We start from the raw sequence: 26702 nt of genomic DNA, 5'->3' as shown, positions 1-26702 counted from the left end.
AAAAGTAACAAGTAGCCTACTACTATAACATTTCAAACAACAGATGAACGTTCAACTAACACTTTTCAGGGAAAACGATGTAGCCTACCTTGATAACTTTAAAAGAACGTTATGTTAACGTAGCCTAGAACGTTCCTAACTTCAGAAGCTTGGAAGTTATTCAAAGTTATGAGAACGTTCCCTAGCGGGGTGATAGTTTTCAATTCTAACTTTAGTGGTAAAAATTAGGCATAGGCTAGTTCAATCCTGTTGAAACAAATAGTAAAAAAAAAAATTATAATAAAATAAAATACAAATAAAAGAGAGAGAGGCTCTCTATAGAGCATACTTTTTACAACACAGAAAACGCTACTCATATAACAGCCCGTTATGCCGCTTAGGTAGGTCCAGGTAAGCGCACATTTTGATTATCATAAGTTTATTCTCTTTTTCTCCAAGTCTGACAGAATTAGATCCCGCTTAATAGACATTTGCAAATCTCAACCCAACCACAATGCCGCACTGCAACTCACCTGTGGACGCAACGAGAGCCGTAAAACAAGACGGGGAAATATGAGTCCTGGAAATAAGATGATCCGGTCGGCGCTCATCTTTTAAACGATCGCGCTTCCTAATAATAGCTTTGATTTGCATTGATTGGTATTTCCAGAGAAAGGTGTCAACCTCATGACCAGCCCTGCATGGTAAACTCAGTGCGAAACAGTCAGGTGTGGATGTGGGTCGGACTCTCATTCCGTCACTCTCGGACTCTTCCTTTTATTTTCACTGCCATTCGATCTATGCGGACAGGCGAGGTCTGCTTTCTCTAAAGACAGGTGTGTGACTGTGTTTTCGGTTTAATTGCCTTAATATTTGTTTCGAGGTCCATGCTTTGTCATTCTTAAAGGAAAGCTGGGTCTACTTGTACACACACAGCACTTAGTGTTTTCTCTAGTCTGAAGTGGAGTGCTCTTGGGCGAAGAGGTGCTTCATTGCTTTGCAAGAATGGGCTTATGTGAGGTGATCTGGAGGACTTTAACTGCACTGTCTGTTCTCTGCCAAGCTGTCGGTGAGTCTATCTATCTATCTATCTATCTATCTATCTATCTATCTATCTATCTATCTATCTATCTGTCTATCTGTCTATCTGTCTATCTATCTATTATTTTTCTAATTCTAATAATGCAATGTATATTGTTAAAAACAAAAATAATAATAATAATAATAAAGAAAAATTATATATAGAAGTTGTCACTCTGTTTAAATAGGAAAATATGCATTTCCAGCTATTTGAATATTCATTAGCTTTTCGTTGACTAAACATTTGTTAAACATTACATAATAATATCAGTTATCTTATTCATGAAACTATGAAGTGTTGCAGTATTTTGTGCTCCAAGGTTAATAAAAAAAACTATTTCGCAATAAATAAGCAGTGTAGAAAAGTCTCATTGTCAGATGAGCTTTTATTTGCCCTAGAAATAGAGCAGAATTTTGCATATTTCTACCTTCATTTTACACCAAAAAACTAAGTTTTGGAGTGTAAATTAGATTTGAAAAAGTCCTAGATAAAAAAAAAAGTATGTGTATTTAAAGACCATCTTGAATACATGCAGTACTGTGAATCATCATATAATGTTTGTTAATGACTTATTCATGTAAGTTATTATAGTGTTGCCAAACTCCCTTTTGATCTTGAACCAAACAGGTGCGAGTTCTGCCATTACCTGGGAAGTTCAAAGGTATGATGGCTGGTACAATAATTTGGCATATCATGATCGAGGGGCTGCAGGTGAGTGAATTAATTCTTTTTTTATGCTTTTTACAAAAGAAAATGAAGAAATATTTTGTTCTAAACATCAGGATGTTGCCCCTACAGATGCAGCTCTGGTCCGCTTCTTGCCGGCGCAGTATAGGGATGGAGTTTATCTGCCCCGACAGGAGCCACACCTGCCCAACCCCCGCCAGATAAGCAACACGGCCATGAGCGGCCAATCCGGTCTCCAGTCATACAAGAACAGAACTCTTCTCTCCCTGGCCTTCGGTGAGTGTCTCCTTCATTTAAACTAGGTGCAGCCTGTTGACTGAGACACAGCCAAGTTTTTAATCTCACAATTCAGACTTATTCATTTTGATCTTGCGATCTCAATTCATTTTTTTCTCAATTTTACAAGTTTTTTTATCTCACAATTTTGACTTTTTTATCGCAATTACGAGGTTTTTATCTCACAATTTTGACTTTTTTCTCGCAAGTGTATATCTCTCAATTCTGACTTTTTTCTCACTAATATGAGTTTTTAATCTCACAATTATTTTATCTTGCGATTGAAAGTTTATATCTCAATAAAAAAATGTCTCAATTTTACACGTTTTTTTATCGCACAATTTTGACTTTTTTATCGCAATTACGAGGTTTTTATCTCACAATTTTGACTTTTTTCTCGCAAGTGTATAATCTCTCAATTCTGACTTTTTTATCGCAATTACGAGGTTTTTATCTCACAATTTTGACTTTTTTCTCGCAAGTGTATATCTCTCAATTCTCACTTTTTTCTCACTAATATGAGTTTTTAATCTCACAATTATTTTATCTTACGATTGAAAGTTTATATCTCAATAAAAAAAAAATCTAAATTTTACACGTTTTTTATCTCACAATTTTGACTTTTTTATCGCAATTATGAGGTTTTTATCTCACAATTTTGACTTTTTTCTCGCAAGTGTATAATCTCTCAATTCTGACTTTTTTCTCACGAATATGAGTTTTTAATCTCACAATTATTTTATCTTGCGATTGAAAGTTTATATCTCAATTCTTTTTTTTCTTCTCAATTTTACACGTTTTTTTATCTCACAATTTTGACTTTTTTATCGCAATTACGAGGTTTTTTATCTCACAATATTGATTTTTTTCTCGCAAGTGTATATCTCTCAATTCTGACTTTTCTTCTCACAATTAGGTGGTTATACCTCCCAATTATGACTTTTTTCTATTTATTGCAAGATTATATATAACAATTCTGACTTTTTTTGCAAATGCGAGTTTTTATCTTACAATAAATACTTATAAATACTTCATACTTTTTTCTCGCAATTAATACGTTATATCTCACAATTTTGACTTTTTTTCACGCAAATTTTAAAGATTATACTGGTCACTCTTTTCCATGCAATCACAATGAATGGGGACTTTTCATCCCAATCTTTCTACACGCTACAGCGCCACTGTACACTACGCTTTTCAATCCGATCTAAATTTCTTTCGGATCTATCTGTTTATTGTAGGGTTTTCATTCAGATTGAGCAATCAATCCGATAATATACCGATTATTTTTGGTGCATGTAAACATAGATAGTGATTGCAGAGGTTCCCAGGTTAACAGCATTTTGGTTGGGAAAATTATCAGTGAATAATTGTTGAAAATACAGGTTCCAAAATAGAACCATATAGCCAGATGCTAAAGAAGAACATTTTACATTCCACAAAGATTATTTTATTGCTTAAAACAAAATTGCTTAAAATATCCACTGGTGCTATTAAGAATTAAGCACTTTATAGAGTTCTTCGAGAGTTTCACATGCAATGAGATGTTTTTGCAGCTTATTTTCAAAAGATGTTTTCTTGGTTTTGAAAAGGTCAAAGAGAATTTAGTTCCAATGGCCACTTTAACACACGCTCTTTATTGCTACATTAGGTTACCATGTGTGGGCTGAGATCTCAGAATCCCGTAGACCTGGTTGCCCACCTGAGTTCATGCATATTGAAGTCCAAAAAGAAGATCCCGTCTTTGACTCCTCACAACCGGTCCTTCTCCAGTTCCAGAGAGCAGAGTGGGACCCGAGCACAGGCAAAAGTCCCAACAATCCCCGTACACAGGTGCGCATGTAGTCACAATTGACTGTAGGAGATTTGGAATGGGCCTGTTGAGTTTTTGATCTACCCATAATTCATTTCAGGTGAATCACGTGTCCGCGTGGATAGATGGCAGCTCCATCTATGGATCCTCCAGCTCATGGTGTGATGCCTTGAGAAGGTTTTCAAAAGGACTCTTAGCTTCAGGCTCCTCACAGGACATGCCCAGGCGTAGTAGCAGCGGTTACCTCATGTGGAGTGCACCGGACCCCAGTAGCAAAAGTCCCGGATCACAGGAACTCTATGGTGAGATATGGAACAGCTACTTTTTAAAGTTGTAGTACATTCATCTATATCATTCATTCATCATGCATCATTCATTCACAACCAGTAGTTGCATGGATAATCAGGAAATTTTGGTTTGGTAAGACTTGAAATATCAACTATTTTCTAGTCACGCTTTCTTGTAACATTCCTTACAAAAATGCACCAAGGTAAACCATAGTTTCCTCCAAGCAATAAAGTATGCAATACAGGGCGGAGTGACTTAAACCCCTTTAGATGTTTTATTTGATTACTGTATTTTCACAATATTATATGGTTTATTACTTATTTTTATTCTGTTATGAATACCCTTTAATAAAGTGTTATTTTATTACTCAAATGTCTTCCTAAGTGCATTGCAAGAAGCTCATGAAAATGTTGCAAGTTGTGGTTTTCAAGTGCACGTTTTGTGTGTTCTCAGAGTTCGGGAATGCCTGGGCCAATGAGAACATCTTTTCGGTCACTGAGGGAATTATTTGGTTTCGTTACCATAATTACCTGGCCTCCAAACTGTACAAGGAACACCCCTCTTGGTCAGACGAAGAGCTTTTCCAAAATGCCCGAAAGAGGGTTATTGCCACATTACAGGTAAAGCAAATAGTCCTCAATTACTGACTCACTTCATGTAACAGCACAGCTGCCAATTTGGAGGGATGTACCGCAGTATACTTCACTTCACATTTCCTTTGAACACTAGGATATGAAAATAGGGACATTGGTCTAGATTTGAAGATTGAAGGTGTATGTGTTTTGTCTTTCTTCAGAATATCGCATTCTATGAGTGGCTTCCGGCCTATCTGGGAAAACAAGTGTCTTCCTATCCAGGTGAGTTGTGTTTGAATGTGCACATGGTAATCTGTGGTTTGTTTCAGTCTCAGATGACACAGCTACTGAAAGCCACACTAGAATTTAAGTTCCATTCACTTCACCTCTCATATCACATAAAAGTGCCCCTAATATGCTTTTTCAGATATCTTCCATGTAGTGTGTAATATGGATGTTTCTGAATGTAAAAAGGACTCGGGCTTGAATAGATATGATAAAACTGACACCAGCGTTACTGTTTATATCAATGTGTATCAGTGCTGATAAAGACCAATCACAACAGACTGGGTCATCTGACCAATCAGAGCAGAGTAGACCAATTACAACAGACTGGGCCATCTGACCAATCAGAGCAGCGTAGACCAATCACAACAGACTGGGTCATCTGACCAATCAGAGCAGAGTAGACCAATCACAACAGACTGGGCCATCTGACCAATCAGAACAGAGTAGACCAATCACAACAGACTGGGCCATCTGACCAATCAGAGCAGAGTAGACCAATCACAACAGACTGGGCCATCTGACCAATCAGAGCAGAGTAGACCAATCACAACAGACTGGGCCATCTGACGAATCAGAGCAGTGTAGACCAATCACAACAGACTGGGCCATCTGACCAATCAGAACAGAGTAGACCAATCACAACAGACTGGGCCATCTGACCAATCAGAGCAGCGTAGACCAATCACAACAGACTGGGCCATCTGACCAATCAGAACAGAGTAGACCAATCACAACAGACTGGGCCTTCTGACCAATCAGAGCAGAGTAGACCAATCACAACAGACTGTTCCATCTAACCAATCACAACAGACTGGGCCATCTGACCAATCAGAGCAGCGTAGACCAATCACAACAGACTGGGCCATCTGACCAATCAGAACAGAGTAGACCAATCACAACAGACTGGGCCATCTGACCAATCAGACCAGAGTAGACCAATCACAACAGACTGGGCCATCTGACCAATCAGAGCAGAGTAGACCAATCACAACAGACTGGGCCATCTGACGAATCAGAGCAGTGTAGACCAATCACAACAGACTGGGCCATCTGACCAATCAGAGCAGAGTAGACCAATCACAACAGACTGGGCCATCTGACGAATCAGAGCAGTGTAGACCAATCACAACAGACTGGGCCATCTGACCAATCAGAACAGAGTAGACCAATCACAACAGACTGGGCCATCTGACCAATCAGAGCAGACTGGGCCATCTGACCAATCAGAGCAGCGTAGACCAATCACAACAGACTGGGCCATCTGACCAATCAGAACAGACTGGGCCATCTGACCAATCAGAGCAGCGTAGACCAATCACAACAGACTGGGCCTTCTGACCAATCAGAGCAGAGTAGACCAATCACAACAGACTGTTCCATCTAACCAATCACAACAGACTGGGCCATCTGTCCAATCAGAGCAGCGTAGACCAATCACAACAGACTGGGCCATCTGACCAATCAGACCAGAGTAGACCAATCACAACAGACTGGGCCATCTGACCAATCAGAGCAGCGTAGACCAATCACAACAGACTGGGCCATCTGACCAATCAGAGCAGAGTAGACCAATCACAACAGACTGGGTCATCTGACCAATAAAAGCAGAGTAGACCAATCACAACAGACTGGGTCATCTGACCAATCAGAGCAGAGTAGACCAATTACAACAGACTGGGCCATCTGACCAATCAGAGCAGCGTAGACCAATCACAACAGACTGGGCCACCTGACCAATCAGAGCAGAGTAGACCAATCACAACAGACTGGGTCATCTGACCAATCAGAGCAGCCTAGACCAATCACAACAGACTGGGCCATCTGACCAATCAGAGCAGAGTTTCTATAGAATAGAAAAGAATATTCCACTTTAAAATTATTTATAGAACTGTTAGTGTTATTTTGGTATATTGAACATAATGAACTCTGGCTGGTCACTTGACATGTGGCTCAGATGGTCTGTTCCTGTTTAATGAGTGGTTTGAGGGCAGAATATGCTGCAAACGGGAGAAGACTTTATACGCAAGTCAAAAGGTTGGCTAATTTGTGGTTTGTTAAAATATCTCTTATGGTTTGCGTAACATGTAGATGACAACATGCAGTCGGCATATACGTCATTACAGGTTAACAGATTGCAAGCATGTCATTTCTGTTGAGTGCAGTAATGCAGTACGTGTAGTAACTTAACTGAATGTTAAGTTACTGTAAAATGTTAAGTTACTTAACGAATGAATGTTACTGTAAGCTCTACTTCAGTTCAGTAAGCTCTACTTCAGTTACATTACTCATTTGTTTTCATTTTGGTTTCTTTTTTTGTGAACAGCAGGGACTGGTAAAAAAAATATACCGAATAATATTAGCTAATAACAGAATATATAATATGAGTTGAATAGTACAGCGCTGCTTTCGTTCTGTCGTTCTGCAGGTTATCAGAAACATGTTGATCCAGGGATCTCTGCTGAGTTTGAAGCCGCTGCTGTGAGGTTTGGACTGACTCTTGCGCCATCTGGTGTATATAAAAGGTACATATCTCAATTATTCACTTTTGGAAAATGCACCTGATCCTTTATACATTTTTTTTTACATTTTTACACTGTTGATAGTAATATTGAAGTATTTCTATTAAAATCTTAAGTATTACATTTACTACCATTCAAGAGTTTGGAGTTTTGGTTAAGATTTCAGCATCATTACTCCAGTCTTCAGCGCCACATGATCCTTCAGAAATCATTCTTATAAGCTGATTTGATGCTCTAGAATCATATCATATTATTATTATCAGTGCTGAAAACAGCTGTGCTCCTAAATAAGTTTGTGTCCAGGATTCGTCAATAAATAGAAAGTTCAAAAGAACAACATTTATTTGAAATAGAAACGGTAGTATAAAATCCTCAGTTGTATCTGTAATTGTGTTGAAATGTGATTTTGGGGATTCAGAAACAGGACGTGTCACTACAAAAGTGCTGTGAACAACGATGATAGTAAATCTCCTGGCCTGCGTTTATGCAACACCTTCTGGAACCGAAATGTGAGTCATAACAGACGGGGGTTTGGTTTGGATTATGCGACCATATAATTAAAATTTCATACATGGTGGCTTGGTACTAAAATTTTGCCTGAATTTGTCCCAAAGGATTTCTTTATTAAATATTGTATAATTCATTTTTATTTATCAATTTAATTAAATGCAATTTTTGTTTAGAAATGAGTGTTTAGATATTATTTCAATTAAACTGATTAAATAACAATAATAACATTAATATATCGTTAAGTTATATTTTATATCAAGGTGTATATGTTTTAGAATCCAAACCTGCAGTCCAGTCAGGATGTAGATGAGCTAATAATGGGCATGGCTTCTCAGATCACTGAGCGCGAGGACAACGTCATTGTTGAGGATTTGAGAGGTTGGTTTTTCTTTTGATTCATTGAAAGTCGGCATGAAATGGAAGTTGCTATAGTCTTATGTTATTTATATTGTGACTTATATCCGAGTGAAACTGCTTCTTGAACAAGAAAAAAAGGTAGGGCGGGGCTTGATTGTCCATCAGGAATTGATTGGATGGTTGTGGTTTGCTATTGGTGGATCTCATGTGAGTGACAGGTTGCTCCGCCCTCATGCCAGAAAACACATCATCAGAGAAGAGAAGATACAGCAAGTTATTTTGAGTAAAGATTATGGGGGCACATTAATTATAGGGATTTTCATTTTTGGGTGAACTGTCCCTTTAAAAAAATGATGTGCACTGATTAATCATTTATAATAAATTGTGTATTTTTTAAAAAAAAACTAGAATTGTCCATTCTGATGAATTTTGTGTATGCTTGACATCAAGATCTATTGGTTAATTCATCTTCTCTATTCCTCCATTAGATTACATGTACGGCCCCTTGCGGTTCCCACGCTCTGATGCAGTGGCTTTATCCATCCAGAGGGGGCGTGATTTTGGGCTGCCGAGTTATAACCAGATCAGAGCGGCCCTCAACATGCGGCCGGTCAACTCCTGGGAGGAGATCAGCCCTAAACTGAATAACACACAGGTGCTGTTTACAGTATCAATAGGGGCTTTCGCACCGGAGGAACCTTTTCATAGTTTCTAGAATTATTGGCGAAAGTACCCGGATTTTGGCCTGTCCGCACCGCAGGAACTAGGAACAATTTTAGTTCTAGGAACTCCTTTTGGAGGAACTAATTGAGCTCCTACTTCAGAGTAGGGTCTAAACCATAACTATAGGAACTATACGTGACGTTAGTGTACGCTGATTGGCCGAACGCACGCAAAATACCAGCACCCGCCATTTTTTAAAAAGCCGTGTACACACAGATTATAGCCTATATATTTACTCCACAAACTAACTCTATGAACATGGAAAACAGTGATAGATGGGCCTCTTAACCTTTACGCTGAGGAGAAAATCCAACACAACTTTGAGGGGACCAAGCCAAACATGATTATAAATTTCTGCTCAGCTAGCAACACATCAACCACACGGCATATGCTAATACCTTTTCATTACTGTCTACTTTATATGTATAACAGTTCTCTCTAGTAACGCATTAGACAGGACTGTTACACAGATCGTAAACTAATGAAGACGGAGAATGGGAGCACTGTGTGCTCAGGTTCTGGCGTTCTCAGCGCCGTCAAAATAAAGGTCCGCTGCGCCGTCACAATAAAAGTCAAAACATTAAAGGGTTAGTTCACCCAAAAATGAAAATTATGTCATTAATGACTCACCCTCATGTCGTTCCAAGCCCGTAAGACCTTCGTTCATCTTCGGAACACAGTTTAAGATATTTTAGATTTAGTCCGAGAGCTTTCTGTTCCTCCATTGTAAATGTATGTACGGTATACTGTCCTTGTCCAGAAAGGGAATAAAGACATCATCAAAGTAGTCCATGTGACATCAGTGGGTTAGTTAGAATGTTTTAAAGCATCGAAAATACATTTTGGTCCAAAAATAACAAAAACTACGACTTTATTCAGCATTGTATTGTCTTCCGGTTCTGTTGTCAATCCGCGTTCGCGAGTCCGCAGTGACGCTGCTGACGTGTAATCCGGTGCGTCCGTGTATTCGGGTTCAAATAAATATGGCTGGGCAAAAAAATGCAAGTCTTCCTCTGTGTGGAAATCGCTTCTGACGCACGTAAATTTCGCTTCAAACTTTTGTTTTTACGCGCGTCAGTTTCACTCTTGACGCGGGAATTAACACAAAGTGGTCAAGCGTCAAACTAGACGCGGTAGACGGGAATTCGACGCGCTATTCGCGTCTGGTGTGAACGCACAGTTAGACATGTTTGCGAAGATTGTTTTGTTTACAGCGTGCGTCTCCCTCAGACTGTAAACGAAGCTCGGGCGCACCAGACACACGTCAGCAGCGTCACTGAACGCGGATCCACAACAGAACCGGAAGACAATACAATGCTGAATGAAGTCGTAGTTTTTGTTATTTTTGGACCAAAATGTATTTTCGATGCTTCAAAAAATTCTAACTAACCCACTGATGTCACATGGACTACTTTGATGATGTCTTTATTTCCTTTCTGGACAAGGACAGTATACCGTACATACATTTCCAATGGAGGAACAGAAAGCTCTCGGACTAAATCTAAAATATCTTAAACTGTGTTCCGAAGATGAACGGAGGTCTTACGGGCTTGGGACGACATGAGGTCGAGTCATCAAGGACATAATTTTCATTTTTGGGTGAACTAACCCTTTAAGCATGGCTAGTTCCTAGAACTACTCGGTGCGAAAGCCCCTAATGGCATGAACCATCAGCAAACATCTTAATAACAATTACCACAAACCCCTTTATTGTGGCGCCGTTGTTTGCACTTGCAAACGCCACTCATTCAAATGCAAAATCTTCTCTCTCTTTAGTTAAATCTCTTCTCACTGCTTTTCAGTTGTTAAGGGAGCTTGCAGAGTTATATGAGAACGACACCTCCAGACTAGAGCTGTTTGTGGGTGGCCTACTAGAAACACAGGAAGGACCAGGTCCAGTGTTTTCTGCCATCATCCTGGACCAGTTTGAACGCATAAGGAACGCTGATCGCTTCTGGTTTGAGAACAGACAAAATGGGTGGGAAAATTTCTGGTGATGATTACAAAAAAAACAACCATGTCAATTTGGTCAGACGAGCACACGTAAAAGGTATTTCTGGCTAAGTATCAGCTGCTCCTTCTCTCAGGTTGTTCACTGAGGAGGAGATCCAAGCCATACAGAACACAACATTTCATGATGTCATTCTGGACGTCACCAGTGCAGAGGAGGGCGACATTCAAAAGAAAGCGTTCTTCTGGGTGGACGGTAATAAACAACCCACGCGCATCAACATAGTCCACACACACACACAAAAAATCATAGTGAAAAGTTGTGATTTGTTTTTTTTGGACAGGTGATCCCTGCCCCCAGCCTCAGCCAATCAGAGCCTCCGATCTTCACCCCTGCACAAAGGCCGTCTCTGTGAAGTACTTTGACAACAGCAGCATAGCCGGTTTTGGCGTAACAGTGGCGGTGCTGTTCCTGTTTCCTGTTGGTCAGTGTTATTCATAATTTACTTGTATGCAGTAATTAAAGGAGCAGTAAGCAATTTTTGGTAACGCTTTAGATTACAGCCCGGAAAGTACTGTGTAATTAAGAGGAATTTACAGAGTAACTTTCGGTAATTATAGTGTACCTATAAAGTACTTGCATGTAAGTATAAGGGAACAATATGTAAAGTTTGGGGAATAAAGGGGTAAGTATTATAGAAGTAAAGGGTACTTATTCTACTATTATGATAAGCAATCTTACATTTGGGAGCAATTTAGCGAGAACACTGCGTACCTTTTTGTAATAATTGTGTACCAATACATACTGTATAGGCTTTTTTTAAATTACAGGGTACATATCTATGCATTTATACTTTTATTTATTTATTTTTTGTTAGCAAAAGTGCAGATGTTTAAGTTGGGCTAACATGTTTCAAGGCAAGAAAAGCTAAGACTATTGCAATTTTTTTAAATACTGGGAAATATATCTGGTTTCATGTGGTTACAGGGTATTTGGTACTTGTATAATAAATAAAGGTTTCCGAGTCAGTGATATAAGATTGTGTGTATGCATTTTTATTGTTACCCTGTAACTACATGGAACAAGGGGGTAACAAGCTACATGAAACAAGAGTATCTTTCCACAATATTTAAGCAAAAGTTGCAATAGTTTTCGTTTTCAGTGCACTTTTGTTAAAAAGATTACATTTAAAAAATTACAGGGTACATATCTATGCATTTATAAAGCCTATACAGTATGTACTGGTTCACCGTTATTTCAAAAAGGTACGCAGTGTATGTTCTTGCTAAATTGATCCCAAATGTAAGATTGTTATATCATAATAGTAGAATAAGTTCCCCTTAGTTCTATAATACTTACAGTATAAATAATTTTTTAATTCTCCTGGTTGTTACCCCTTTATTCCCCAAACTTAAAATATTGTTCCCTTATACTTATATTGTAAGTACTTTATAGGTACACTATAATTACCGAAGGTTACGCTGTAAAATTGCTTTAATTACGCAGTACTTTCCGGGCTGTAATCTAAAGCGTTACCCAATTTTTAAGAAACGGGGCTGAAAGTGGATCGGACCGAGCACCAAAACACACTTGTAGCCAATCAGCAGTAAGGGGCGTGTCCACTCATGGGGGAGGGGAGGGGGGGGGGGGGGGGGTGGGGGGGGGGGGGGGGGGGGTGCCTGTGCTGCATAGCGTGTTTGTGAATTTAGGGACGGGGCTTTCACGATAGGGGTGTGATCCTTTTGGGTAGTTGCGTGTTTTGGTGATTTTCAAATATCAACAGCGTTTCTCTGAAATTGCTTACTGCACCTTTAAACTATAATTGAATTACAATGTCATGTATTTAACTCAGACAATTGGAATTATAAAAGTACTTATGTTTAACTTATTTCACTTTCAAGCTTTTGTTTGCCAAAAAACTCCCACAAGTTACCTGCTAGATAATATAATACATATGCAACCCAAGCATCTTTCCACACATACTTTTTCTGATCTCTCGACAGTAAGCTACATAGTAGCTTGTGTAGTTGCTCGTGTTCGGACAGCCAGATACAGACGATTCCAAAAGAAGCTCAAAGGTTCCACAAAACACAAGGAACCTGCTCATGGGACTTCTGGTCAGTAACATCACCTGCAGTTTCATGTTGGTCTGATATGCCAATGAAGATGAGTTTATTAACTTCTGGGGGGTTTTTTTTGGTGTCTGATTTCACTTCTGTGTTCAGCCAAAGAGTGGTTGGGGCACAATAAGGCACCCCGACAGGTCACTCTTGCGTTCAACGAGAAGAAAGTATTCCAGACCTTTGATGAGAACGGCTCCCTTCTCAGCTCGCACAGCTTCGGAAATCAAGAACATCTGAAAGTGATAATACCCAATGACCATCAGCATCGTGCTCTACTCTTGAAGTTCCCCAAAGAGTATGATCTGGTAAGAATTTGGTAATTTATTCTGCTGTCATTATGCAACAAATGCTCAATGAGGCATTAAGTTGGATTTCTGGCCGAAAGGTTTTGTTCTTTGAGGACGTTGGTCAGAGGTCAGAGTTCTTAAATCACATGAGATCTGAGCTGGACGGCAGAATTCAGAGTCTAACTGTGACGGAAATGAGTGAGAAAGAAATTCTTCGAGATGCAGTGACCAGAGAACAGAGGGAACAGATCGTTGAGACGTTCTTCAAGCATGCTTTTTCAAAGGTATAACCTATACCTTTCTGTTGTTTCTTCATATGTCTAACGGTCATTTTGTCCTCATTCCACTGGCAATGTGTCACAAAGTTGAGAGGTAGCATCTTACATGTCTTTTTTGACTCCAGGTCTTGGATATTAATAAAAGTGATGCAGGAGACTTGAGCAATAGGACCCGAGAAGCTTTACAGTGTGAGCTCACCCGAGTTGAATTTGCCAGAGTGTTCGGTCTGAAGCCGGACTCGCTCTTTGTAGAGTCTATGTTCACACTGGCTGACAAGGACGGTAACGGATACCTTTCCTTTCAAGAGTTCCTGGATGTTATTGTCATTTTTATGACAGGTGAGGTTGTTCAGATCTTTTATATGGTAGTTTAGTCTTAATAACTTAAGACTTATCTCCTCAGGTCCATAAATGTTTTACAATATCATTTTACCAAACTACAAAGTTAACACCACCTACAGTGTTATGTTACGGTGATACAATGCTACAAGATTACCTTGTTACATTGTCAGGATCATGTTACAATTGTACCATTTTAAACGGTTCAAATGTTACTGTTACAATGCTACAAGTTGGGAAGTTACATTTGTACAATTTTACAGTGTTGGTGTTACAGTGTTACTATGGTAAATGCTACAAAATTACCTTGTCACATTGTTAGGATGTGAACTTTTTACAATTTTATATTTTTATTATGTTACAGTGTTACAATTTCACAATGTTACAATGCTACAAAGTTCCCTTGTTACATTGTAAAGTGTAAAAATGTGACATGCTAACAGTGTAACAAGGCAACTTTGTAGCATTGTAACATTGTGAAATTGTAACACTGTAACCTCATAAAACTATAAAAATGTAACATCCTAACAATGTGACAAGGTAATTTTGTAGAATTTACCATAGTAACACAGTGTAAAATTGCACAAATGTGACATTCTAACAGTGTTACAATGTCAAAATGCTACAAAATCCCTTCTTACGTTGTTGGGATGTGACAATTTTGTAATTTTGCAGTGTTACAAAGTTACCTGGTCATGTTGTTAGAATGTTTTACAATGTTTTTATGTTATTATGTTTTGTTGTTTTTGGCTTGCAAATTCAGGAACACCAGAGGAGAAGTCTAAGCTTCTGTTTTCAATGCATGATATCAAAGAAGACGGCTTCTTGTCCAAGCAAGAGTTCACTTCCTTACTCAGGTCGGTTCTGATGTCAGATCCTGTTTTTTGAGCCTCGAAGAAAAAAGTTACCAATTTGTGGAAAGATTTTTTAAATAATCCGCTGGACATTAAGATTCAGATGATATACAACTTTGAGATCCAGATGATATAAATCAATGAAGTTTTTTCTGCTAGACGCATTTTCTCCTTTCTTGTGCAGGTCTTTCATTGATATCTCTGGAAGTGCTCTATCCAAGAGTCAGGCTGATGATGGCATAGCAGCTATGCTTCAGGCCGCTGGTCTTCACAACAAAGATTACTTCTCATGGGAGGACTTTCACTTTCTGCTGCGAGACCATTCAGCTCAGCTCAATATTAAAGGTGAAGGATATATTTTTCTTTATGCTCTAATCGCCCATACGTCTCTATAATTCTAGGTACACTCAACACAGAGGTATTTTTCTTTGAAACTGCTGTGCATGTATTCTCAGGAATGGAAGTACTTGGTAAGAAAAAACTAGCCAGTCAACAGCGAGTGTCTTTCATTAAGAAAAATGGGTAAAGAAAAAATATATAACTTTGGACTTATTTTCAAAAGTGCCATATGAGTTTTCTGTAACATAGCTGATAAGTTGTTGTTTTTCTTTTGTAGTTCTTCGGCAGTGGAAGAGCTTCCTCGCAGGTCTGAGGGGGAGCAAGGCCAGGAACTTCGTCAAAGACAGACCAAGACGTTAATGTATAATATCTCTGCCGTGGTCATTTTAGAGCATGCGTTGCATTTTCAACATGTTCTGACATGTGTACGGTCATTAGGAGCTCAGCTAGGTGTTAGATTTAAGCCTTTGTGAAACCCGTCATTTGTTGGTTATTGAGAAATGTGGCAATCAGTATTTGTGGGAACTGATGCCATTCGGTGACATAATGTCCGCCAGGTAAACGTCATCATCTTGAGTTGACCTTCTATCTAGTTAGTTATCCACCTGTCTGTCTGTCTAACTAACAGTAATAAGATAACTAACTAATTAGACAGACAGATAGGCGGATAACAATCTAGATAGTTATCTATCTGGCATTCTCTCTATCTAGTCAGTTATCCACCATTCTGTCTAATTCGTTTTCTGTCCGTCTGTCTAACCCACCAACTAGCCAAGACATATACACATAGAGTATACAGATAAAATCACGAATCTGTTACATATAGTGACCCGAGTCAGAACAGACTGAAAGACTGTGCCATTATAGCCTTTTTTAAAGTTTGAGCAATAAAGCTATGTTGTTTTTGCCACGTTATTAAAATGTCCAGTTTCCCCAGAGTTGGACAAAGCAACCCCAAGGTGTACGTGAGTCCTCAGAGAGAGCGCTACAACCGAAACCCAGTGAAGAAATGGATCCAGCAGTTCAAGCGCTTCATCGAAAACTACAGGAGGCATATCATTTGCGTAGTCATTATGTACGGGATCACAGCTGGACTAGCACTGGAAAGATGCTACTGTAAGTGTCACCATCTCTTTTCGTCGTCGAATATTGTATTGTGCATATTTAAGGACTCTGAATGATTAGTTGTAAATGAAACTGGAGTTCCACACTAACGGTTGCAAACCAATAGCGATGTTTTTAGATTATGGTTTACAGGCCCACGCCAGTGGCATCCCGGAGACCTCCATAGTGGGCGTGCTTGTGTCTCGCGGTTCTGCGGCCGCCATCTCCTTCCTGTTTCCCTACATGCTCCTATCCGTGTGCCGTAACCTGATAACCATGTGCAGAGAGACTTTCCTCAACAGATACATCCCATTCGATGCGGCCATTGACCTCCACCGTCACATGGCTATAACTGCTGTCATCCTCTCAGGTCAGGGCAGGACAATTCCCTCTACGTGCAAAACGCCATTTAATAATACTTAAACTTCCTTGTGTGCCACATAAACAAATAATCACATAAACAATTCAGTGGAACTTGTAATCACCATAATTTTGCTTTAACAATTTGTATGTCCGCCAAGTCATGCTTCTGAAGTTTATGGCATATATGACTCAATGATCGGGTTTCAAAGTTCCATTGTGTTTTGTAACTTCCTCAAAGTGATGTGTAATACATTCATTATATTTATGTACTAATTATTTGGTCACTAAATATTTTATTTATTAAAGTTATTTTTGTGCCACAGTTGTTCACAGTTTGGGTCATGTGGTCAACGTTTACATTTTCTGCATCAGTGACCTCAGCATTCTTGCCTGCTTGTTTCCTAGAGTATTCTCCAACAATGGGTAATTATTGGACTGATCTTGATAAATATATAATATAATTCAAATATATAAATAAACTAATGCTATGTGTTGATCATTTGCAGGTCTGAGCTTCCATTGAAATGGACTTTCTGGTTTTTCAAGACAGTTCCTGGTATGGCTGCATATTCAAAGTTGTTTTGATATAACCAGTGATTAATTAATAGACTGAATGTATTATTGTTGTGGATGTATGGTTTGTGTGTTCTTTGTAAACCTCTGGGTTTTTTCTTTCAGGTCTCACTGGGGTCCTTTTGCTGCTGATTTTTGCTTTTATGTACGTCTTCGCTTCACACTATTTCAGACGCATCAGCTTTAGAGGATTCTGGATCACACACCACCTTTATGTGCTCGTCTATGTCCTGGTGAGGGGAAAAAGGCACACCACTAGTTTCATGAGTGTCTGAGTGTACTGAGAAAAATAATGTTAAATATGGATAAAATACTGGTAGTAGGAGAAATCATAACAGTGTAGCGGCGGCTGTAGGATTTTTAATTGCCTTTTTGATAGACACTTCAACTGTTTATTTGCTTGTCCTGAAAAAAAATAGTTTTTTGTGTGACTTGAGGTAAAGAGGACAAAATTAATAATGTTTATGTCAAGATTACAATCACCCAAAGTTGCAATTTAGTGTTTCATTGAACAACTATAACCAAATTATAGTACGTTGAGGACAAATTAAAGGGATAGTTCACTTTGAAATACATTTTTGATATGTTTTAGCTTACCTCAAGGGCATCCAAGATGTAGGTGTCTTTGTTTCCAATTTTGATATTTTTAGGTCAAACCGTTCTTGTCTGTCAGTCATATAATGCAGGTCTATGGTCACCACCTCAAAGAGCATGCACAGAGAAGTCCAAATTAAACATGATTTAATGACTCGTAAATGTAGGTACACATTGATGGCCTAAGACACGAAACGAGCGGTTTGTGTGAGAAAACGAACAGTGTTTATATCTTTTTTACCTCTTGTAAACACAGCCACGTCCAAGTGATCTGATGGCGCCGGCGCTTCGGTCTGTGCGTTACAAGAGGTAAAAACGATATAAATACTGTTCGTTTTCTCACACAAACCGCTCGTTTCGTGTCTTAGGCCATCAATGTGTACTTACATTTACGAGTCATTAAATCATGTTTAATTTGGACTTCTCTGTGCATGCTCTTTGAGGTGGTGACCATAGACCTGCATTATATGACTGACAGACAAGAACGGTTTGACCTAAAAATATCAAAATTGGAAACAAAGACACCTACATCTTGGATGCCCTTGAGGTAAGCTAAAACATATCAAAAATTCATTTCAAAGTGAACTATCCCTTTAACACGGTTACACACAAAATGTATCCATTAATATTAATATTAATTAATTAAAATAAAAATGTATAAAAAATACTGGGAATGTTATTTTTATATATTTGTTTGATTGTTTTGTTTCAAAAAAGACTGGTAAATGTTATCTTTAGTTTTGAAATAAAAAGAAACCGCAACAATAACTCATTTTATTTGTTTGATTTTTGTTTTGTTTCATTTCGTTTCGTGAGAGAGTTACACATCTGACTTCCCCTCTTTCTCTCGTCTCCTGTGACAGACGGTGATCCACGGCAGCTACGCCCTCCTTCAGGAGCCCCGCTTCCACATCTACCTGATCCCCCCGGGCCTCCTCTTCCTCCTGGACAAGCTCATCAGCCTCAACAGGAAGAAGGTGGAGATCCCAGTGGTGAAAGCCGAGCTGCTGCCCTCAGGTAGACACAAAGCTCTTTTATCTGCGAGTCTCCCAGGGCACTCACACAGTGCTCTGTCATGTGTTGTAAAGTGTCACTCCTAATTGCTCTGGCTGTGAAATCATACAGCGTCTCACAACAGGGAATCTCGAGTCAAATTCAAAATGATATAAAACCCACACAAACAGGTGTCCTGTCATATCACATCTTTGTTGTCAAATATGTTTAAAATCACCAGTTATTCTGAGGTAACAATGATAACAAACGCGCTTCTCAATTCCTTTGAATTGGCAGATGTAACATACCTGGAGTTTAAGCGTCCTCAAGGTTTTGTCTACCGCTCGGGACAGTGGGTACGTATCGCATGCCTGGCGCTGGGCACGGATGAGTACCACCCCTTCACCCTGACCTCCGCACCCCACGAGGAGACCCTCAGCCTTCATATCCGTGCAGTGGGACCCTGGACCAGCAAACTCAGAGAGGCCTACACCCCTGAGAAACTCCAGGAGCTTGGAGGATATCCCAAGGCAAGGATGTAAAAGTTTATGTTTGGATTATATAGATGTGGAGGATAAACCTGAATGTATCAGGTTATGCCAACACATTTATTTTAAGGATCAGATCAGGTAGACGTAGTTCCTTAATGTAAAATGCCCAAGCCAGACAAGCAATGTATTATATTATTACACGGCTCTGTGGAATACTTGATTCTGATTGGTCAATCGCGCCATCCAGCGGTATGTTATTCCCAGATACCAACCGCTGAAAATAGTTAACACAGACTCATCCGGGTTACTGAAGTCAGCAGCGCTATACGCTTGCTAGGAACGGTTTTTCTTCGTGGAAGTTTTGCGCTTGGTGAGCTAATAAAATATTAAAACTCAGTCAAATCAATATTTTGTGAACAGTTATTTAATTATGCAATCCAGTATCATGGACTCGCTCTCTCTTGTTTCATACAAACACAGCTGCTGCCATTTTGTGACTATTGTTTTGTACACTGTTGGATTATAAGATACAAACAGGTACGATTTTAAAACAGTTTAAACTGAAATCAATATCTCTTATCTCCATAATTATTTATGTGGTGAAATGCTGTGCAATAAGTGGTATGACTGTATACCGTATCTCTTAAATGTCTGTCTAGTTTGAACTTGCCGCGCTAGCAACTGCTCTCTCCGCGGAAGCTTTGCATTTAAAGAACTCAGATCAATATTTCGTGTCTAATTATTTACTTACGTGGCAAGTAGCCGTGTAATAAGCGGGATAATGTACATCCAGCCGGTTGTTATCTCAGAATAAACCCCCTTCAGGCTGATGCTCCGCTTCGTGTCGGGGTCTTCATCACCCTGTCGGAGGTTTATTCTGAGATAACAACCGGATGGATGTACATGATCACTTACTTATGGGCTCTCAAATCAATTAATTGCAATTAATCGCATCTAACATAAAAGTTTGTAAATATATATGTGTGTATGATGTAAAAACACTTTTATGTTAGATGCTATTAATCGCTATTAATCGTTTGAGAGCACTAATTATACTATATTATGTTATATGTGGTGACTTTTTATACACATATATACACTCACCTAAAGGATTATTAGGAACACCTGTTCAATTTCTCATTAATGCAATTATCTAATCAACCAATCACATGGCAGTTGCTTCAATGCATTTAGGGGTGTGGTCCTGGTCAAGACAATCTCCTGAACTCCAAACTGAATGTCAGAATGGGAAAGAAAGGTGATTTAAGCAATTTTGAGCGTGGCATGGTTGTTGGTACCAGACGGGTCGGTCTGAGTATTTCACAATCTGCTCAGTTACTGGGATTTTCACGCACAACCATTTCTAGGGTTTACAAAGAATGGTGTGAAAAGGGAAAAACATCCAGTATGCGGCAGTCCTGTGGGCGAAAATGCCTTGTTGATGCTAGAGGTCAGAGGAGAATGGGCCGACTGATTCAAGCTGATAGAAGAGCAACTTTGACTGAAATAAGTTACAACCGAGGTATGCAGCAAAGCATTTGTGAAGCCACAACACGCACAACCTTGAGGCGGATGGGCTACAACAGCAGAAGACCCCACCGGGTACCACTCATCTCCACTACAAATAGGAAAAAGAGGCTACAATTTGCAAGAGCTCACCAAAATTGGACAGTTGAGGACAGGAAAAATGTTGCCTGGTCTGATGAGTCTCGATTTCTGTTGAGACATTCAGATGGTAGAGTCAGAATTTGGCGTAAACAGAATGAGAACATGGATCCATCATGCCTTGTTACCACTGTGCAGGCTGGTGGTGGTGGTGTAATGGTGTGGGGGATGTTTTCTTGGCACACTTTAGGCCCCTTAGTGCCAATTGGGCATCGTTTAAATGCCACGGCCTACCTGAGCATTGTTTCTGACCATGTCCATCCCTTTATGGCCACCATGTACCCATCCTCTGATGGCTACTTCCAGCAGGATAATGCACCATGTCACAAAGCTCGAATCATTTCAAATTGGTTTCTTGAACATGACAATGAGTTCACTGTACTAAAATGGCCCCCACAGTCACCAGATCTCAACCCAATAGAGCATCTTTGGGATGTGGTGGAACGGGAGCTTCGTGCCCTGGATGTGCATCCCACAAATCCCCATCAACTGCAAGATGCTATCCTATCAATATGGGCCAACATTTCTAAAGAATGCTTTCAGCACCTTGTTGAATCAATGCCACGTAGAATTAAAGGAGAACTCCGGCGCAAAATGAACCTTTGGTCTAATTACACATTGTTACCTAGTCAACCGTTATCTGAGATTTGTTTTCATGATTATCGAATGTAAATAGTTTTATCTCTAAAAACAGTTTAGCCTATAAAGCAAGTATAACGCTAGTATATTGGGCATAGTGTAATGACAAATAAAAATCGCTTGTTAATACCACTAACAAGGCTCAAAATAGCCTCACACTAACACGGTAGCATAATGAGGGTCCCTACCTTCAAACCGAAGCATTGAGAACTTTGTAAGTGTACAGAAAGTTTAATAAGAAGATATTTTAAACATACAGTCAACTTCGCGTATACAGGCAGAAGCCATCTTTGAAATACAGCCTTTACCAGTTGATCTACGAACGCCGATCCAGGGACGGACTGGGACAAAAAAACGGCCCTGGACTTTGTCTAGGCCCGGCCCAAGGCAATCGGCGCGCGGAAACTCGACAACAACAACAATAACGCCTGCCACCAGGCATGTGTCACAAGACTTTAATTGTGGCTGATACTATACCATCCAAATTATAGCTAACAGCATTATACAATCTATTCCATGCTGTCTTAAAATGAATGTATTACTTAATAATCTTAATTAATTTATGCAGTAATTAATCTTAGCTACTGCACAAATAATAATACCACATCTAAATGAAAATAGGCTACACCATTACAAATGTAACTTCTGTATTTAAAATCTTCAAAGTTTGTAAGGATTAACTGTAACGTTACCAACATTTTTAAAAGTAAAAGCACAACATATTTCTTACTATTAGCTACTGTGGCATTTTACAGCTAAAATGTTGAAGTTTAGCTGTTTTAACTACTGTAATCATTAAAATGTAGCAAGCTGAATATCACTTCCTAACATCATCCCGTGAGACACGCGCACACTAGCACACACACTAGGGGTGGGAATCTTTGGTCACCTCACGATCCGATCCGATTCTGGGAGTCACGATCCGATTCCAGAACGATTCTTTATCTACCCGGGCGAGACAGCACACTTCAAGTGTAACATCAAAGAAAGCGCGCGTCTCTCACAGCGTATCCTTTGCAATGAAGCCTGTGAATGTCCTTGTAATTCGCTTCAACCTTTCCGAACTTTATGAAAGATTATTTTACGGAAGGTTCGAGTGGTGTATGTGTGTGAGGAATTGGAAGCAAGCAGAATACGGGTGTTTCTAAAGCAAACTCAACGTCATCGCACATCTGGTTAAAAACTAAGCTCAGAATCGATTCTGGAATTCGCAGAATCGATCCAGAATCGTTGGAGAGAGAATCGCAATGGATCGATTTTTTCTCCCACCCCTAACACACACGCAAGGTCTCTAGCTCGCTCCCTCTCTGTGACTGCGTGTGTGGCGGGTGGTGGGCCGGCCCGCCGGCTGTCCTGGAGTACCGGCCGTTCTGTGATTCTCCAGATCACACAGATGGCCAGTCCGCCCCTGCGCCGATCCAAGTGCGCTGGTGAGAATGTGAACGAGCTATAAGTTGTGATAAGGTGAGCGCGAACAGCAGGCTTGGATCGGCGTTCGTAGATCGACTGGTAAAGGCTGTATTTCAAAGATGGCTTCTGCCTGTATACGCGAAGTTGACTGTATGTTTAAAATATCTTCTTATTAAACTGTCTGGACACTGACAAAGTTCGGTTTGAAGGTAGGGACCCTCATTATGCTACCGTGTTAGTGTGAGGCTATTTTGAGCCTTGTTAGTGGTATTAACAAGCGATTTTTATTTGTCATTACACTATGCCAATATACTAGCGTTATACTAGCTTTATAGGCTAAACTGTTTTTAGAGATAAAACTATTTACATTCGATAATCATGAAAACAAATCTCAGATAACGGTTGACTAGGTAACAATGTGTAATTAGACCAAAGGTTCATTTTGCGCCGGAGTTCTCCTTTAAGGCAGTTCTGAAGGCGAAAGGGGGTCAAACACAGTATTAGTATGGTGTTCCTAATAATCCTTTAAGTGAGATTATAAATATATATGTAAAAGTATATGGTTTCAATTGAACTAAACTTGCCAAATGAAATGTTTGTTTTTTTATTCATTATCTTCATAAAACGATAATTCACACACAGCTGTATCTGGACGGGCCATTTGGGGAGGGTCACCAGGAGTGGACAGACTATGAGGTGTCAGTGCTGGTGGGTGCTGGGATTGGAGTCACACCCTTCGCTTCCATCCTAAAAGACCTGGTCTTCAAATCTTCAGTCAAGGTCAAATTTCAGTGCAAAAAGGTACAGTTTCCTTTTTTTTAAACATTTTTTTTTTAATGTCCCTTAATTGAAGATTTAAAAGACACGTGTCCTCCGGCTCCAGGTGTATTTTATCTGGGTGACGCGGACCCAGCGTCAGTTCGAGTGGGTGTCTGACATCATCAGAGAGGTGGAGGACATGGATGGCCAGGAGCTGGTGTCAGTGCACATCTACATCACACAGCTGGCTGAGAAATTCGATCTCCGCACCACCATGCTGGTAAACCCATTGTTCCCTAAGTGCACTTCCGCCGTCCGCTTTACACCATGCGCTTAGATCGTTAAAATAGGGCTCATATGAGAATGAGTTTATGACTAAACACAATTGGTTTATAATCCATTCCACTGAACTACTGTGACATCATTTATAGCCGCTGAACAGCTATGAAGTCATGTCTGGTTGTTTCTCTTTCTCTTTTTAAGTATGTGTGTGAGCGGCACTTTCAGAAGGTGAGGAACAGGAGTTTGTTCACCGGCCTGCGGTCCGTCACACACTTCGGTCGCCCCCCCTTTCTGGCTTTTCTCAGCTCGCTACAGGAAGTTCATCCGGAGGTCAGAAAGACAGATCTAAATCAGATCTAGATCCCTAAATTACAGCTTTACCGTTAAACTCTACACCGTTACTTTTTTCTTATCATCCAGTATTAGTGAATATCTGTGATTTACATGGATTCATGTGAAGGAAGTCATTTTTATTTTAAGTTAATAAGTCATAAAATGTAATCAATGTGGCAGTTATATCAACCTCACGAACGCAATTTATGAGCGGTTCTTTCTACTCTTGCTTAAAGGTGGAAAAGATCGGCGTGTTCAGCTGTGGTCCTCCCGGTCTGACTAAGAATGTCGAGAAGGCCTGCCAACAAATGAACAAACGAGACCAGACACATTTTCTTCACCATTATGAGAACTTCTAGACTGTTTATGTGGGAATTATTTAAGGAATAACTGTTAGCGAATCATTTAGTAAATCAATATTTATTCTTTTTATAAGGGCTGGACTCATTTATTCCTTTTAAAACAGAGTTTTCTACAGCCAACATTTCTAGTTGGTAAAGAACATGTTGAGGTCAAATAGAATTATAAAGCAGTCATCAAATCAAATCAAAAATTAGTTTTAGTAACAAACATATTAGGGGTGCATTTCATTCAAAGAAATTGATTACTGCCAGAGGAAAGATCTTTTGTTATGCTAAATTAATCATTTTTCTTTTCTTTTTTCTCTCTGTCTGAATGCAAAAGTACATATGTTATACATTTCTGTAATGGATGATCAATAAATTCAGTATTATTCAATTTTTGACTGTATTGTTGTTGTCTCATTATCATTGTCACATGATGCAATAAACTGTTTAAAATCACTGTCGCTGATATAATGGTTTTAAACATGGAAAATAAATGTATTACACTGTAAAAAAATATATATGATCAATAAGTTATGACAACATATGTGTTTACATTGTTTTAACTCATCACAATAAGTTAAGAAGTTATACAAGATTCAACTAATTTTTTTAAGTCAGTTTAATGTAATTTAAGTTGAAATTACTTAAACATCCAAGTTGACGGTACTAAAAAATTTAAGGCAGCATTTTTTTATAGTGTATATGCAATGTCTATGGGCACAACTTTAATGTGTATGTGAGTGATTTATATTATATTATATTTATTATATTATATTGTAATATATTATATTGAATTATATTATATTACCGGTATATCATATTACCATTATATTATATTATATTAGCATTATATTATATATTTAGAAAAGGTGGAGAATACCAGTTATTTTCAAACACTTATTTTATAATGGGAATAAGGCAACTTCTTTTACAAACAATCTAATTGTTCCCTCATTTTAGAAAGAAAATCTTTCTTTATCTAAAGTATCAGAGGCATATGGTCTGTCTATTATGTTTTACATGCATTTATTTATATAAGGAATGGATTAATAATGAAGAAATCTACACACTTCATGAATTTTCTGCGATTATTTCATTTATAAAGCATTTTGGACCATTGAACATGATTTTTTTCTCAGGAAATATTATTAAAATGGTTAAGTAATAATATCAACACTTTTAACAGTTTTCCCATAAAAGCAGGCGGTGTTGAGAGATGATTGAGGGATGTCACTTTTTATTGATTGCACAGTTGTAGAATTACTTTTCAGAATAATTCAGATATGAAAGGCTTGGCTGCCAGATTGCTAGATATTATTAGCTCAAAGAATGTATTACTGAGATGAAATCTGTATTTAGTGGACTTGAGTTTTTAGTGGAAGGTGTAATTATTCACGACCCTAAATATAGTAAAATAAAATAAAAATACTTTATATAGAGTTAAAAAAAGTTAATTCTATTTTTTTATTATTTCATTTCACAACAAAAATTATACCGTTGAAACTCGGTTACGGTATTTATATGATAGAATTAATTAGCAAAAAAGGCAAACTACAGCTACAGGTTTTATTTTTCAACGCAAAAAAAATACTTAGAAAAAAAAAGCTCACAGGAAAAAGCATTGACTAACATAATCAATTATTAATATTTTGTTGTTCTGTCTTGTTTTTGCATATGTTCATAATTTCTTTGTATGACAGCCTGGACAAAAATGTTTCATTGCGTTCTCACAAATAAAACAATTGACTCCAAGCACAACTACACAATATGCATTACAAAAATCTTTACCACATGTTTAAAAAATATTTGAATAAAAGTATGAGTGAAGAAGTACATTTTCCGAGTCTGGACATCAGTCTTGGCCAATATTGTGTATGTGAAA

General features: G+C 38.8%; 2 protein-coding genes across 2 annotated transcripts in view; one reads left to right on the top strand and one right to left on the bottom strand.

Moving 5' to 3' along the window:
- The window catches only part of scamp5a (secretory carrier membrane protein 5a), a 210555-nt gene that overhangs the window by 73850 nt on the left and 110003 nt on the right, over positions 1 to 26702 (bottom strand). The window lies entirely within an intron of this gene.
- duox (dual oxidase) lies at positions 503 to 24832 on the top strand. Its single transcript, XM_056265012.1, has 33 exons — positions 503 to 1048; positions 1688 to 1771; positions 1859 to 2023; positions 3675 to 3856; positions 3937 to 4138; positions 4578 to 4744; positions 4921 to 4981; positions 7413 to 7509; positions 7925 to 8015; positions 8292 to 8394; positions 8862 to 9028; positions 10899 to 11074; positions 11184 to 11302; positions 11391 to 11531; positions 13051 to 13164; positions 13273 to 13475; positions 13556 to 13741; positions 13861 to 14074; positions 14838 to 14931; positions 15113 to 15273; positions 15384 to 15450; positions 15545 to 15628; positions 16205 to 16383; positions 16511 to 16741; positions 17058 to 17157; positions 17241 to 17290; positions 17413 to 17540; positions 18765 to 18918; positions 19192 to 19424; positions 23742 to 23900; positions 23983 to 24138; positions 24342 to 24470; positions 24710 to 24832. The coding sequence occupies exons 1-33, from the start codon at positions 985 to 987 to the stop codon at positions 24830 to 24832; spliced, it is 4584 nt and encodes a 1527-aa protein (XP_056120987.1). The 5' UTR covers positions 503 to 984.

This window comes from Rhinichthys klamathensis, unplaced genomic scaffold (genome assembly GCF_029890125.1).
Source record: "Rhinichthys klamathensis goyatoka isolate OS25496 unplaced genomic scaffold, OSU_Roscu_1.1 h1tg000228l_1, whole genome shotgun sequence".
In the NCBI taxonomy this organism is placed as follows: Eukaryota; Metazoa; Chordata; class Actinopteri; order Cypriniformes; family Leuciscidae; genus Rhinichthys; species Rhinichthys klamathensis.
Note: the sequence above shows the minus strand (reverse complement) of the source record. Positions and strands in the feature narration are given on the sequence as shown.